This window comes from Chanos chanos, chromosome 9 (assembly GCF_902362185.1).
Source record: "Chanos chanos chromosome 9, fChaCha1.1, whole genome shotgun sequence".
Classification (NCBI taxonomy): Eukaryota; Metazoa; Chordata; class Actinopteri; order Gonorynchiformes; family Chanidae; genus Chanos; species Chanos chanos.
Window position 1 is genome coordinate 30,556,984 of NC_044503.1, and position 14,645 is coordinate 30,571,628.

Genomic DNA, 14,645 nt, shown 5'->3' on the forward strand with positions numbered 1-14,645 from the left:
TAAGCCGACAACAACAATCCTTGTATCTGCACCATTTAGTTGCCGCAGGCGTCGCTTGGCAACGGGTCATAAACAAAATAGTTCTGGAACTATAAAACGGTGTCTGGATAACTCGATTTCCCAGCTAAGAGTGCAGGGGTTGTCTCTTTCATGTTGAGCGCGAGTGTCGTCAACGACTCAGCGCTGTGAGCTCGCCCGTCGACTGTGGAAGGGCTCTCTGTAAATACAGAGGAGGAACATGAATGCGTGTTTCACCGCGGTGAAAAAATACAATGTCTTCCTTATTCCTCCGTATGTTTTCTTTTCTTTCTTTTCTTTTTTTATTTGAAAGGCAAGAGCATGACTTTGACATTGGTCATGCACGCAGCCAGCAAACAAACCGTGAACACCTGTTTTCACACGGGGTGTGTGAAGTCGTGTGTGTGTGTGAGAGAGAGAGAGAGAGAGTCTGATCACTGCCACTAACACAATAGAATGAGGTATAGCTGACCTCAGTGTGTGTGTGTGTGTGTTTCTGTGAGTGAGTTCTGCAGTTTGTGTGATTTTGAATGACATGGTTAGTGTGTTACATACGTCTTGTCTGATGTGTCATTTGGGTTTGTGTGTTTGCCTTATTGTAATGTACTCACGTCATCCTTCATCTGATGTGTGTGTGTGTGTGTGTGTGTCTGTGTCTGTGTTTGTGCACACTGTCTCATATGTGAACATTCATTTTTTTTTTGCACTGTCTCATAATTAGTGGTTAAGACCTCACAGTGCACAGAACTGGACTAATGCATAAGGAGTTGGAGATCTTGGCTATCACACTAGACAATACTGCCTTTGTAATCCACAGCAACACTGTACAGTATAAAATCAACCTACAGAGCACACAGTAGAACACCCTCAGACCAAAGACATACAGGTTTAAATACAGAGAATGACTGATGGAGATGGATGAAAAGCTGGTTATTGTAAAGGTGCGTGTATTGTGAATGAGCGTGGGAAAGACTCATAAAAACCCAGTAGATGTCACTGTGTGTGTGTGTGTGTACACAGTGCTTTTGAGTCAGACTGGGATGTTTGATATGGTTAAAATACCAACTCTAAGGGTCACTGCCAAGGTTAGGTCATAAAGGAACCTCTCTGTGTGTGTGTGTGTGTGTGTGTGTGTGTGTGTGTGTGTGTGTGTGTGTTTGTGTGTGTGTCTATCTGATGATTCAGACTCTAGACTCTACTCTCCTTATGGACCCATATAGAGTCAGCAGCGTTCTTAAATTTATGTGTGTGGTCAGCGTGTTGAAGCCCTGGCCGTGTGTGTGTGTGTGTGTGTGTGTGTGTTTGGGTATGAGACAGAGAGAGAGAGACAGAGTAATTGCTGAGTAGGTAGGGGTCAGACAGAGATTGATAGAAACTCTGAATGTAATGAAGGGAGAAATTCACCTGAGGGGAGAAATATGCTGAATCACTTACTCCCTCTCTCTCTCTCTCTCTCTCTTTCTCTCTCCTCACTGCTTCCTGTCTTCTCCTGTCTCTCTCTTTCCCTCATTCCCTGGCTCCCTTTCTCTCTCCCACATATTCACACGCTCACTGTCTTGTCCTCTCTCTGTTTTTCTATTTCTACTGTATTTTTCTTATGACACTTTTGCCAAGTAACCATATGGTCTCCAGTGAGCTGGTTCTCTCTCTCAAAACCTGCTCTTAGACTGCCACCTCATGGTGAAAGGCAGAACTGCATCTTCACCCAGCGGCTGCATTGAGATGAACGCTAGACTGAAACCAGAATTAATAACGATACAATAGTGTGCTTCATGCTAAGTGTTATGTTATTAAAATCAGACTGCTTTGTCATTAACACAAAGAGTGCACTGATTGTTATTGTACAAGCTTTGTACTCAAATTTCTGCAGTAAACTAAGGGTTGAAATTGGAGTCTGGTTTGCATTGGTGGTTCACTCATGAGAAACCTGGTGAATTAATGTCAGATATCCAAGTCCTTTTTAGAAGTAAGTGTGTGTGTGTGAGAGAGAGAGGGACACAGAGAGAGAGAGAGAGGTTTTATTATAACCAAATTTTGTGTGTGTCTGTGTGTGTGTTTCTGAGAGAGAGAGAGGAAACTGTGTGTGTGTGTGTGTGTGAGAGAGAGAGAGAGAGAGAGAGAGAGAGAGAGAGGTTTTATTATAACCAAACTGTGTGTGTGTGTGTGTGTGTTACAGGGGCCTGGTTGCAGAGCAGTCTAGGATACGTACAGAGAGAGGTTTTATTATAACCAAACTGTGTGTGTGTGTGTGTGTGTTATAGGGGCCTGGTTGCAGAGCAGTCTAGGATACGTACAGAGAGAGGTTTTATTATAACCATACTGTGTGTGTGTGTGTGTGTGTTACAGGGGCCTGGTTGCAGAGCAGTCTAGGATACGTACAGAGAGAGGGGGGTGACCTCATTCTTACCTACATTGCTCCTCAGCTGGGTTACTGGGTGGCAGCCATGTCTCCAGTAAACACAGGTATGAACATCTCACAGCTGTCTGTCACAGCTAGCCATCATCAGCAGTCTGTCTGTCTCTCTGTGTGTCTGTCTGTCATAGCCTGATCTTGCACCATTTACTCTCTCTGATGCTGTGAAGCACCCCAGATCTGACCCCCCCCCCCCCCCCCCCCCCCCCCCCCCCCCCCCATACACATCTGTCCTTTCTTTGAGATCTGGGTTAACAGAGACAGCTGCCTGTAGCTCTCTCTCTCTCTCTTTCCCACACACACGCCATAGTGCCTCATAATGCCCCACATGGGAATGGGCAAACTGGGCACAGTGCCACTCTCCCACTCTGCCACGCGCTCGCCAGTCGACTCATCTGTTTGTTTACCGATACGCCCAGCTATTTATAGCATCTGGTGGAGAGGATAATACCATTATGCATGAGCACTGGGAGAACTGGAGCCAGCAGGTCTGAACCCCCAAGTGGAAATGTGGGAAATGTCAATTGGAGAATTTACCTAAGTGTCGTAAAAGGGACGGTGATTGGACAAGTCTGTCTCCCCTCTTAGAAAATGCTTCGAGAGAAAATGGAAGTTAGTGGTCTTTATGGGTGATTTTAGTACAGAGAAGTCTAAAAATAACAGTTTGTGTGTGTGTGTGTGTGTGTGTGTGTGTGTGTGTGTGTGTGTTTTGAACAGGTCCCGTTGTAGCAGCGAAGGACATTAGTACCTATCACACCGTGTTCTTACTGGCCATACTGGGAGGAATGGCCCTCATTTTGCTCTTCCTACTCTGCCTGCTGCTGTATTACTGCAGGTTTGTCTCTGTGTGTGTTTGTGTGTGTGTTTGTATGTTTGTGTGTGTGTATGTGTTTGTGTGTATGTATGTGAATGTGTGTGTGTGTTTGTGTGTATGTGTGTGTGTGTGTGTGTGTGTTTGTGTGTGTGTGGATTGAGGCACGTGCCTGTAATACATACTTTCAGTTATTTTAAAGCCATTTTAATTCTGGTGTGGTTTTTAACAATTGTTTGTTTGTTTGTTTACTTAGGAGGAAGTGTGCCCGGTCCCGACCGGCCCACAGAAAGTTCACTCTGAGCACAGCACTGGACAGTTCCAAACGGGACCAGGCCACGTCTATGTCTCACCTGATCCTGGTCAACGAGACCCACCTGGACCATTTTGATCTGGTCTCCTCAGGCGCAGAGCCAGACCTCCACACACCCATGCTAAAGCCCACCCCCTTTGACTCCTCCACCAATGAGCTTCTGGCGTCCCGGGACGAGCTCCGGAGCCGAGGATCCAATAGCAATCACTGCAGGCGATCCGTTGAGACCTTCGCCTTAAAATTCGCTCGCTCCGCCGATCCTTCGGAGGGGTACGACTCGCCCGCGGCACGAGGAGAGTACCGACGCAGTTACACTTCTGTCGTCTCCTCATCGGTCCATCCCCTCCACGCCTCCGTCTCCTCTTCCTCCCCCCATCCGCTGCACCAGACCTCCTCCACGGGAAGGTTGTCGTCCGACAGCAAGTCGAGCGTACGCGACCCCCGCCTCTCCCCGGTGACGGCCACGCCCATCGGCCCCGCCGGGTCACCGGAACGGGACCCGGGAATAGAGCGCCGTCCGGCCGACTACCTGCTGTCTCGGTCGGTGGACCATTTGGAACGCCCCGCCCCTTTACCCCACCCCGGAGCCCTGCTCTGCTGCACTTCAGAGCTGCAAGTCAGCCAAGGGGGAGAGGCCTATCGTAAGGCCCGCCCAACTCTCCTGATCCCTGCCCACTACATGCGTCTACCCGGGACACACCCCCTGTCGGGCCAGGCACTTCTCCTCCAATCGGACGAGCAGAGCGAGTTGGAGAGCATACAGGCGGAGCTTAACGCATCCCATCAGCCGGCTGGGCAGACGACAGGTTCACAGAATCAGATTGACGTAGGAGCACCGGAAACGGGGCGAGAGGGTGGAGAAAAAGGAGAAGGAGGTGGAGAGGAGTGGACGCTACAGACCGCCTCTGTGCCTGAAGCTCTGTCCATCCCTAACTCTCTCAGCCAGGCCGGGCTAGGAGTGGTGCAGATGAACGGCGAAGATCAGCTATTGGCTGAGAAGACTTTGATGGAACTCAGGGGCGGGAAGCCCCTCCCGCACCCTCGGGCGTGGTTCGTGTCATTGGACGGCCGTTCGAACGCGCACATCCGTCATTCTTACATCGACCTGCAGAGGGCAGGACGTAACGGGAGCGGGGTCGGGAGCAACGACGCCAGTTTAGACTCGGGCGTCGACATGAGCGAGATTAGACCCGGACGCAAAGGTCAAGACAGGGTGAAAGAGCAGGACAGGGCAGAGGACAGGGGTCAGGACAGAGTTGCGGGGCCCCAGGCTACAGCCCCAAGTGTCGCTTACACGCAGCTGGTGTTTGTGGATGACGTTACAGATAAAGGCACGAACAGCGAGAACGCCACACCCGTCTGCAGCCCAGCAGAAATTTCCCAGGGGCCTTTGCTGCAGTTAAGAGAGGGAGATGAGGAGGAAGAAGGGACTTTATCGCCTGTTTCGCCACCTTCAGCGCTCCCTCCATCACTCCCCTCACCTCCTCCCCTGCCTGAGCCTATGCTGGAAGAAGATGAGGAGGCGGAGGAGGAGAGTGGAACGAAAGAGACAGATTTTCTAACTGAGCGCGCTCAGACGCACCTTCGGCTACCCCAAAGCAATAGTCCCCCTAACGACCTGGTTGCCCACGACGACAGCGGCGAGGACGAGAACAAGAAGAGCCCGTGGCAGAGACGGGAGGAGAGACCTCTAATGGCCTTCAACCTTAAATGACCTCTTACCTTTGAACTTTGACCTACCCGACAGGCGGACGTGGCCCCTAGCACGCAGACACCGTGATCTGCTTCGGTTTTGCGTTTTCTTATAGTCCGTCAGGACTGCTGTGATTAAAAACCTGATCCTAGATCAGTTCATTTTCTAACTCTTCAAGAAAATGAGCTGTTGCCATATTCTGCACATGGGACATTCCAACCTGTGTGTGAGCACAGTTGACTTTAAAAATCAAAAGCAAAAAAAAAAAAACAACAACACTTTTATGCATAACTGCTATGCCTTTACAAAAACAAAAAAAGAAAAAAAAAAAAAAAAGCGTGAACCGACAAAGCAAATATCTGCAGTCATTATGTATAGCTTTATGAATCGTTTCAGTCAGGTAAAGACTCCCTCTAGTGGTGACATATGAACATTGCAGCACTCTAACGCTATATGTCAGCAACACCTGATGTTTTATCTCTTTATGAGCCAATCAGTTGAAGTGAATTTGGTTTTGAGTCTTCCAGATCTTAAGTGAAAGGTTGCTAGGGTCAACCGTTGTTATGTAAAACTGATGCATTGTCCTAGGAGCGTAAAAACTGGAAGAGAAGGCTTTCCAACAAGTAACCGCTGCACAGAAAGTCAATGTTTCCACCAATTAAAGTGAAGCTGTGCCTGCTCTTGGCTTCCATTTTGCTTCTGTGATGAATCATAGTCTTCTCCTTCAGTGTATTCTCCTGGATTATGTTAAGTCCCATAAACTTGTTCATTCTGGTTGACACCTGGGTTACTGATGCACAATATCCACTAAAAGCAAAAAAGCTATGCATTGGTTTTGAACAGGATTTGGTTGCTTGAAATGCCTTTTTTTGCCATTATAACCACTATTTTATGACTTTTTTTTAGTTGCAAATGTTTGACAAAATATTTTACTCCAGTTTGTGATTTCTGTTACGCCTGTGTTGAGTTTGAGTAAAATGAAGGGCGGCTTCACACACACACATACACATACACATTCACTGAACACCAAACTAAACTCACTTTGTCTGACACAATACTATCTTACCCCCAAGTGCCTTTATTCCATTAAAAACAATTCACTGGTTTCTTTCTTCTGTCTCTGCCTGTCTTACCCCTGTCCATACACTTCCTCTTCTCCTCCTTCTTCTTCCTCTTTTCCCTCTTTTCTTTTTCTTCTTCTTTTTCCTCTTCACGCCCTGCACTTCCGTTTTTCACTCCGTCCCCTTTTCTCCATTCCACAGTCTCTCTTAACCTTTCATTTATCTCCATCCCTCAATCCTCTCTTTTCCAGCATAGGGACAAACTGTAGATCCGGGTATAGATCACAAACTCTCTTCTGTGTGCAGCATTTGCACTCTGCTTGGCAAATATTCCAGTAAACACTTTCAACATCCAATGTGAGTGTGTAGATGTGTTTAAGCGATACCTGTGTACATGTGCCTGTATAACTGTTTTGCCAAGATGTGTGTGGGGGTGTGTGTGTGTGGGGGTTTGGCTGTGTCTGGTTTTCAGGTGTATTATTCCTGTGTATAGACTCTTCCTTTCTCTTTCTGACGGAAAACTGTTTGTTTGTGTGTGTGTGTTGCAACATGAAACTTTTTTTTTTTTACTCATATGTTGCTGTGATAAACACTTTGAAAATGAATACTCTGTTCTACTCTCTGAATGTCTGGACTGGTTGCTTGTATTATAATTCTGGCTTATTATCCTTAATAAAGTCACAAACTCTAAACAACAACACGTGAATGTGTTAATGTTTTGTACAAAGCCTGAGATCCAGATCAGATTTCTGGAAATCAGTCGACATCCTTAAAGCTATCGGTGTGCAGTCAGTGTACGCCCATTGATTAACCACCACCTAGGCAGTTTAAGTTAAATACATAAAAGTGGTTATATAATGTATGTTGCAACTCATAATAACTGCACATAATGTAATAATAGCACAAAATGTAAAAAAAAAAAAGTAACAAAAACTCATAATGTAATAATATGCCTATATTATGTTAAAAATGTTGATGACATAATGTACCATCTTTTTGCGCATTATGTAATACATGATCACATTATATGCTAGTTACTACATTATAAAGTGAGTAACAGTTGTTAGTGAACTATGTAATAACCTGAACACATTATGTAATAAGACGCCCAAGTCATTCCCTAAATGACCTTTTCTACATGTATTTCACGTGTTGATAGTAAACCTTTTACTAGCTGTTCAGATGAAAAAACACATTTATTTCTAGCTGACTCGGACTGAAAAAACATTTATGAAAACATTTATTATGTGACATTTATGAAAAAAATTCTGAGAAAATTCCATGTGTGTGTGTATACTTTTCAATAACTACCAAATAATTTTCAATAATTAAAAAGATAAAAACGAAGGAAAAGAAAAAGCTGGCCACCTGCTGGCCATCCATGTTACATCCAATATTTCTTTAACAAAAAGGTAAGGTTAGAAACTGTAACAATTGGGGGCGGTTATTATGTTGTTTATTATGGTTATACTGCTGTGGGCCCACCATCTGCAAGGGAAGAAATGGAGTCCAGGTGCGATGTCGTAGCTGCAACCCAAGGACCAAGTGGTAGATGCCACTGGTGAGGGAGACCATCGGGGCTGAAAAAGGAGGTCTTCCGGGTTTGGCTAGTTCGGGGGGACTCCAGAATTGGCTGAGAGGTACCAGCAGGCCAAAAGGGCTGCAGCAATGGAGGTCGTGGAGGCAAAAACTCAGGTATGGGAGGATTCGGGGGGACCATGTAGAAAGACTTTTGGTTGACTTCAAAGAGGTTTTGGCAAACTGTCAGGCAGCTCAGGAGGGGCAGGCAGGACATCATCCAGACTGTTCTCAGCAGGGACAGGGAGGTGACTGGATGGTGGAAGGAACACTTTGAGGAGCTCCTAAACCTGACTGACATGCCCATCTCCCTGGCAAAGGTTACTGAGGCAGTTTGGAAACTCCGCAGTGGCAAGGCGCCAGGAGCGGATGAGATCCGCCCTGAAACGCTTAAGGCTCTGGATGTTGTTGGGCTGTCATGGCTTACATGTCTCTTCAATGTGGCGTGGAGGCCAGCGACAGCGCCTGTAGAGTTGCAGACGGGGGTGGTGGTTCCCATTTTTAAAGAGAGGGACTGGAGAGTGTGCTCTAATTATCAGAGTATCACACTGCTCAGCCTCCCTGGGAAAGCATACTCCAGAGTGCTAGAAATGACACTCCAGCCAACTGTCGAACCTCAGATCCCAGAGGAATAATGTGGATTCCGTCCTGACCATGGAACAGCGTACCAGCTCTTCATCCTTGCATGGATACTGGAGGTATCATTGGAGTTTACCAATCCAGTAGTACACATGTTTTGTGGATCTTGAGAAGGCTTAGGATCGTGTTCCCTGGGGTGTCTTCTGGGGGGTGCTGCGGGAGTCTGGGGTGCCAGGTTCCCTGCTGCAAGCCATTCCGTCTCTGTATAACCCAATTTGAGTCTCGTAATCTCGATGACTAGAAACTGTGCAGGACCCATTTCAAAACAGTTATTTTTTATCTTGCATCTTAAACACCCTAATGTTATGAGCAGTGTTTTCTTGTAGAGATTCTCTAGGGTGTAGAGAGAAGTTCAAAGCCCAGAAGAGCCAAGTTGCCCCAACCTGCAACAAACCTAAACACACTGACAGAATTTCAGGAGCCTTAATAGACCAAACTTAAATAAATGTAAGAAAAAAAGAAAGTGTTGAAGTTTGTTCTGTTTGAGTCTGTAAGAACAAAAGGTAGACACAAGAAACTGAAGTGGCTTAAAGATCAGATTTCACCAGTGTTCTGTATTTTGCTCTGGGTTTTTTCATGTACTGATCTTAATGTTGTGACGGTAGTGGGACTATTTTTATTTTACAGTTCGGGCGCCAGGTGAAATCCACCACCACTCAGACAGAGTAGTTAGAAATAAAAATATTATAATAATAAATGTTATTAATGCCGGCCTAAGTTACAGTGAACCAAACACAAGCACAGTTATTCAATTATTTATTTATTTGACTAAAGAAAATAAGTCCTGACCACAAACTTCCAAAAGAAACAATTTCAAACAATCACGTTCAAAATAATACACATAATATTACGGCAATCCGACTTTTAAAATTGCCGTAACAAAATAACTTTCAACACAATTTTCAATACATCAACAATAAAAGGGCAACCCGGGCGCCTTAGGAAAATAACAAGAAAATAAAACAAAACTGAAATAAACGGAGAACAGAAGCGCTATCCCTAGGTAAAAAAAAAAAACCCTTTCGGAAGGAAAAGAAAAACCCCAAGCCGTAGCCCAAGGTTACGGCTTCTAAAGAGCGGTCATTATGGAACCGGACTTTAAAAAGGAAGATTTGTCTCACCGCCGCCGTGTCACCTGCTACATACGATTACAAAAAAAAAAATCACAATAAAATCGTAAGCAGGAATTGACAACGACTTACCGGTGGAACTTGTTCTGGTTCAAAAAAACCTCCGAATGGAGGAAAAGAAAACCTCGCTCTCGCTCTCTCTCAAAAAAAACCAAGCGCGTCCTAACAGCGCAGATACCTTGAGGTGTTCTAAACGCACAAGCGCGACACACCAGGCAGAGGAAGTGGAGGAGAGAGCGCAATGTTACCTGGGCCAGGTATTTATAAACACGGATCATGACCCGTATGCAGACGCCATGTTTTTAAAAAAGAATATTTTATTATAAGGGACATGGCTCTTATTGCCACAATGTGGTCTGAGACTGTACATATTTTTACATACTGCAGTGAAATGATTGCTTGTACCAGATGTGTTTTAGGTATCGGAAATGTTAGAAATGTTGGTTAAACTAAATGTAGTCCAGCTGAGAACATCTCCATGGCCCCAAAAAAGAAATCAACTTCATTTTGAGACGTAACAGGGGCTCTAAAACATACAGTTCATTGCATTGCCAAACATTATTCATAAATTCTATATAAAAGAGCTTTTCAGACTTGATCTTTCAGCCTTCAAGCACTGAGAATGGATCTGGCACAACTGTGCAATATGTCCTTATCTTACTTACTGTACAGTGATATTTTTTGAATGCTTCTCAATTGAAATGTATATCTGTTTTTGCTTAGTGACTGAAATGCCAGAGTTATTTATGTGGTGAAACATCCCATGCATCTCAGAGGCCTGGTTTTATTGACGTTACATGTGCAATGCTGCGAACACCTCCATAAAAAGGACAGTAATGAGGTTATCAATTAGTTATCATTTAGTAGTAATCAGAATTTTAGTATGGAACACATATGGATGTGTGTTTGTGGAGAGGATGCTGACTGGTGCCTCTTTTGAGGACTGGCATAAATGTGAAAGCTGTATGACAGTTGGTCTTAATGTTTGTGTTATGTCATTCATCTGTCTGTGTAATCAACAGATCAGACACCTGACACAGTCATTGGTTTGATGCTTTGTAATACTTGTAATAAACTCTGATCAATTGATTTTCTGGTCTGTTTGATTCATTCATGCTCCCATCACTGGGTCCATGTTGATTTACAAAGTATCTCTTTACCTCAGTTACCATCTGTCAGTGCATTACATATCAGTGAGAACATTTTAGAGACATATTTAAGATTTGTCTTCTGACTTCTGACAGGTAGACATTATGTACATACATTCTTTCTTATGCTTTTATGTCCTTTTTCTTTACAATACACAGCATGAGTAATCTTGTAACCCATCTTAAAATGTTTAGCTTATGTTTATGTTTAGGTTTATGTTAAGATGTGCATTTCTATGTCTTTCCCACTATTTTCAGATGTGATGAATAACATTGCATCTCTCTCTCTCTCTCTCTCTCTCTCTCTCTCTCTCTCTCTCTCAGTTTTACAGTATGTACACGATCAATAATTTATATGGTTTAGCACCCAGAAAAGCAATTAAAAGAGAAAAAAATTGAACTGTAAAAGATTATCTAAATATTTGTAATTTCTAAATATGCTTTACCTGAATAGACTTACACCAACAAAGTGTAAATAAAATATCCCTTACTAAAATCACACCAGTGACTCTGTCCCTAAAACTATCCAGTCACTGTCTGTGTGATTTTGTTTTATTCCGGCACATTGGCTCAGAGAGTCATCCACACTTACAAAAGAGTATTAGCAATGGGTCAGTGATCTGGGTTTTTTTTGTTTGTTTGTTTGTTTGTTTGTTTTTCCCTGAGAGTGTCATAAACAATGAAAGATGTGTGTGCTGATGACTTGACAAAATGTTACAATAAGGCTGAAGGTGGAGAGTGAATCAAATGAATGAACTATGGACTTTAATCAAAGCACCACTTAACTGCTTTTTCTTGCCTTTATGTGTCGTTGTGCAGTGATCAGTTAAACAGCTAAACTTTTTTCTGTGGTGAAAGTCCTTTGAAAATTCTGGTGATGTTTGCTGGCATGTGTTGTAGAATGATCCGTTAAATGGTGAACCTTTTTCTTGGATCAAATTGTGTTGAAATATGTCATGCTCATAAAAGATTAATTCAGTCAACTGAATCAAACCTACAAAAACTGGACCCTGATTCTTAAATTCTTTAGTTCATCCAGTAACCAAAACATGCAGTGAATGTACTAACCAGTTTTTATTAATGTTTAACTAGGGTTGTTCAGATCAGCTATTTAAACAACGCTGAATGATGTGAAGTGTTTTATACCCTGTGTAAAATTATACTCCTACTCACTTTCACTTGTGATCTGGGCGCACAGCAGCAATCAGGAATAAAAGGTTGGGGGAAAAGCTGTTATTTCTATTGATTCTGTAGATATAAATTCTTATAATTCTGGGGTTTTTTTCCCCCTGAATGTGTCAAACAATAAAAGGCGTACGGGTTCATGTCTTGAAAAATGTGATTATGAGGCTGAAGTTTAAGAGTGGAGCAAAATGTGTGGGCTATGGACATTCGTCAGATTATTCTTAACTTTTATTGTTTGTTGGCATGTGTTGTAGAATGATTAAATTTAACAGCGCGCCTTTTCCTGCAGTCAGATTGTTTTGAAATTTGTCATGCTCAAAAAAATTAATTTAGTCCGTTGACTTAAATCTTCAAAAACTGGACCCAAATTCTTAAAATCTTTAGTTCGTGTAGTAACTCAAACATGCATTAAATGTACAACGCAGTTTTTATTGCTTATTACACGGCTGAATACTCGATTCTGATCGGTCAGTTACGGCATTCTACGGCCTGTTATTGCTGAATAGCAGACCGCTGCTATAACAAACCGTTGCTATGGAACTATTTTTGTAGCAGACGCAATGCAATCATTTTTAAATGACTAAAATCATTTTCAGTTCAGTATTTTGTATCAAATTATTGATTTCTTTAATAAATATCCGTTTAATAAGTGGAATAATGCACAGCGAGCCGGTCATAAGTCGCGCCAGGATGATTCAAGACTTGCATCACCCGGTTTATTTCACTATAATGACCGGCTCGCTGTACGTTCTCCCTTACTTAACTAGGATTGTTCAGATAAGTCATTTAAACAGCCTTGAACGATGTGAAAAGTTTCATACCCTGTGTGAAATTATACTCCAATTCACTCTCACTTGTGCGTTGGGCGTACAGCAGTAATGAGGAGAAAAGGCAGGGACAGCCACCCGCTTCTCCCCCGCTCCCCCCCAGACCCGAATATGTCATGACTAAAAAGGCGTAATAAAAGACTTTCATCAAATTACTCTTAACTTTTATTATTTGTTGGCATGTGTTGTAGCGTGATCTGTTAAACGGTGAGCCCTTTTATTCAGTCAGTTGAAACAAACCTACAAAAAATGGACCCTTCTTTAGACCATCTAGTAACTCAAAAAGGTTGGGGAAAAAGGTGTTATTTCTATTGATTCTGTAGTTATAAAGTATTATAATTCAGTTTTCAACCTGAATGTGTTATAAACAATGAAAGGCGAACGTCTTTTTGTCTTGACAAAATGTGATAATGAGGCTGAAATTAAGTGGAGCAAAATGTGTGGGCTATGGACTTTTGTCAAATTACTCTTAACCTTTATTAATTGTGGGTATGTGTTGCAGAATGATCCGTTAAACAGTGAGCCATTTTCTGGGGTCAATCTGTTTTGAAATTTTTCAGGCTCAAAAAAAAAATTTAATCAGTTCTTTAAAACCGAGAAAAACTGGACTCAAATTCTTAATTTCTGTAGTTTCTCTAGAAACTCAGACAGGCAGTAAATGTACGCAACAGGTTTTGTTAATATTTAACTAGTGTTGTTCCAATAAGCTATTTTAACAACCCTGCTTGTAAAAGTATACTCCCATGCACTTTCGTTTGTGCCATTGTGTCTTGCTAAAGTGTCTGTAAAAGCACCATATAGTATGACTTATGATTTTTAATGTAAAATTAGTTTCATGCAAGGTTAGCAAAGGAGATGCTAAGAATGCAGGACTGAGACAGAAAGTCGTATCTGAAAAGTGGGTCTGGTGAGGTTTTTTTTTGTTGTTGTTGTTTTTAATGTAGGCAGCAAAAAAGTGACTGAATGCACATTTAGTGAAAAGTGTGATGGAACCTTTTCATTGTTCAGATAAAAATGCTTTTATTTGAGATAAGAGCAAGTGGTTCAATCAATGTAATACAACATGAGATCATGGAAACGCATCAAAACTGTTTAGATGTGATTATCACCCTTTGGTACAATCCTCTTTTAAAATTGTTCAAATCAGTCCTGCTGATAAAATGACTGAGGAAACACAGGTTATAATTGGATGCAAGTGTGTGAGGGGTTTAACTGTGGATATAAGACAATAGTACAAAACACGACTTGAAGCAACAGACAGGTTCGTCAGTGGCACAGGTAATTAGGAATAATACTGGACCACACTGAGGGGAAAAAAAAGTTCTGAGATTTTGAGAATAAGGTTGTAGTTGTAATTGAGAATAAAATATAATATTTCAAGAAAAAAAGGTCATAATATTATGAGAATAAAATCAAAATATTTTGATAATAAAATCGTAACAAAAGAGACTATTTCCTCCAAGTCCATGTGGTTCTTTCTTCGGAACAGACACAGTTTCTTGCACAATCTTTTCAAAGTCCTAATACATATATTAATGTGGTGCTTATATGCCAAAAGATTAATTTAATTTTTTGTGAAACCTATAAAGTATAACTCCTCCACGGTCCTCCGTTTAACGCAGGCGGCAGAGCACTCTTCTCATATTTCCCCACTAAAATCACACATATCCTAAAAGTACGACTTTAAGGGTTGTGAACTCTTGTGCATGGCATACTGGGTTGTAAACTCTTAAAAACATGGATGATTGAAAGGGTTTTTTTTTTTTTTTTGCTATTGTTAAACTAATGTAGGTCTCCATGGACTGAGAAAATGGCAATGAGTGGTTCAG

The 14,645-nt window shown here is 42.4% G+C and overlaps 1 protein-coding gene across 1 annotated transcript in view; it reads left to right on the top strand.

The window, feature by feature from the left end:
- fam171a1 (family with sequence similarity 171 member A1) overlaps nucleotides 1–5,276 on the top strand; it is a 29,229-nt gene extending 23,953 nt beyond the window's left edge. The window contains exons 6-8 of the mRNA XM_030783568.1: nucleotides 2,365–2,481; nucleotides 3,149–3,266; nucleotides 3,499–5,276. Of these exons, the coding sequence (XP_030639428.1) occupies nucleotides 2,365–2,481; nucleotides 3,149–3,266; nucleotides 3,499–5,269 (2,006 nt within the window). The 3' untranslated portion in view covers nucleotides 5,270–5,276. The remainder of the gene's footprint in view (nucleotides 1–2,364; nucleotides 2,482–3,148; nucleotides 3,267–3,498) is intronic.
- The last annotated feature ends 9,369 nt before the right edge of the window (nucleotides 5,277–14,645 follow it).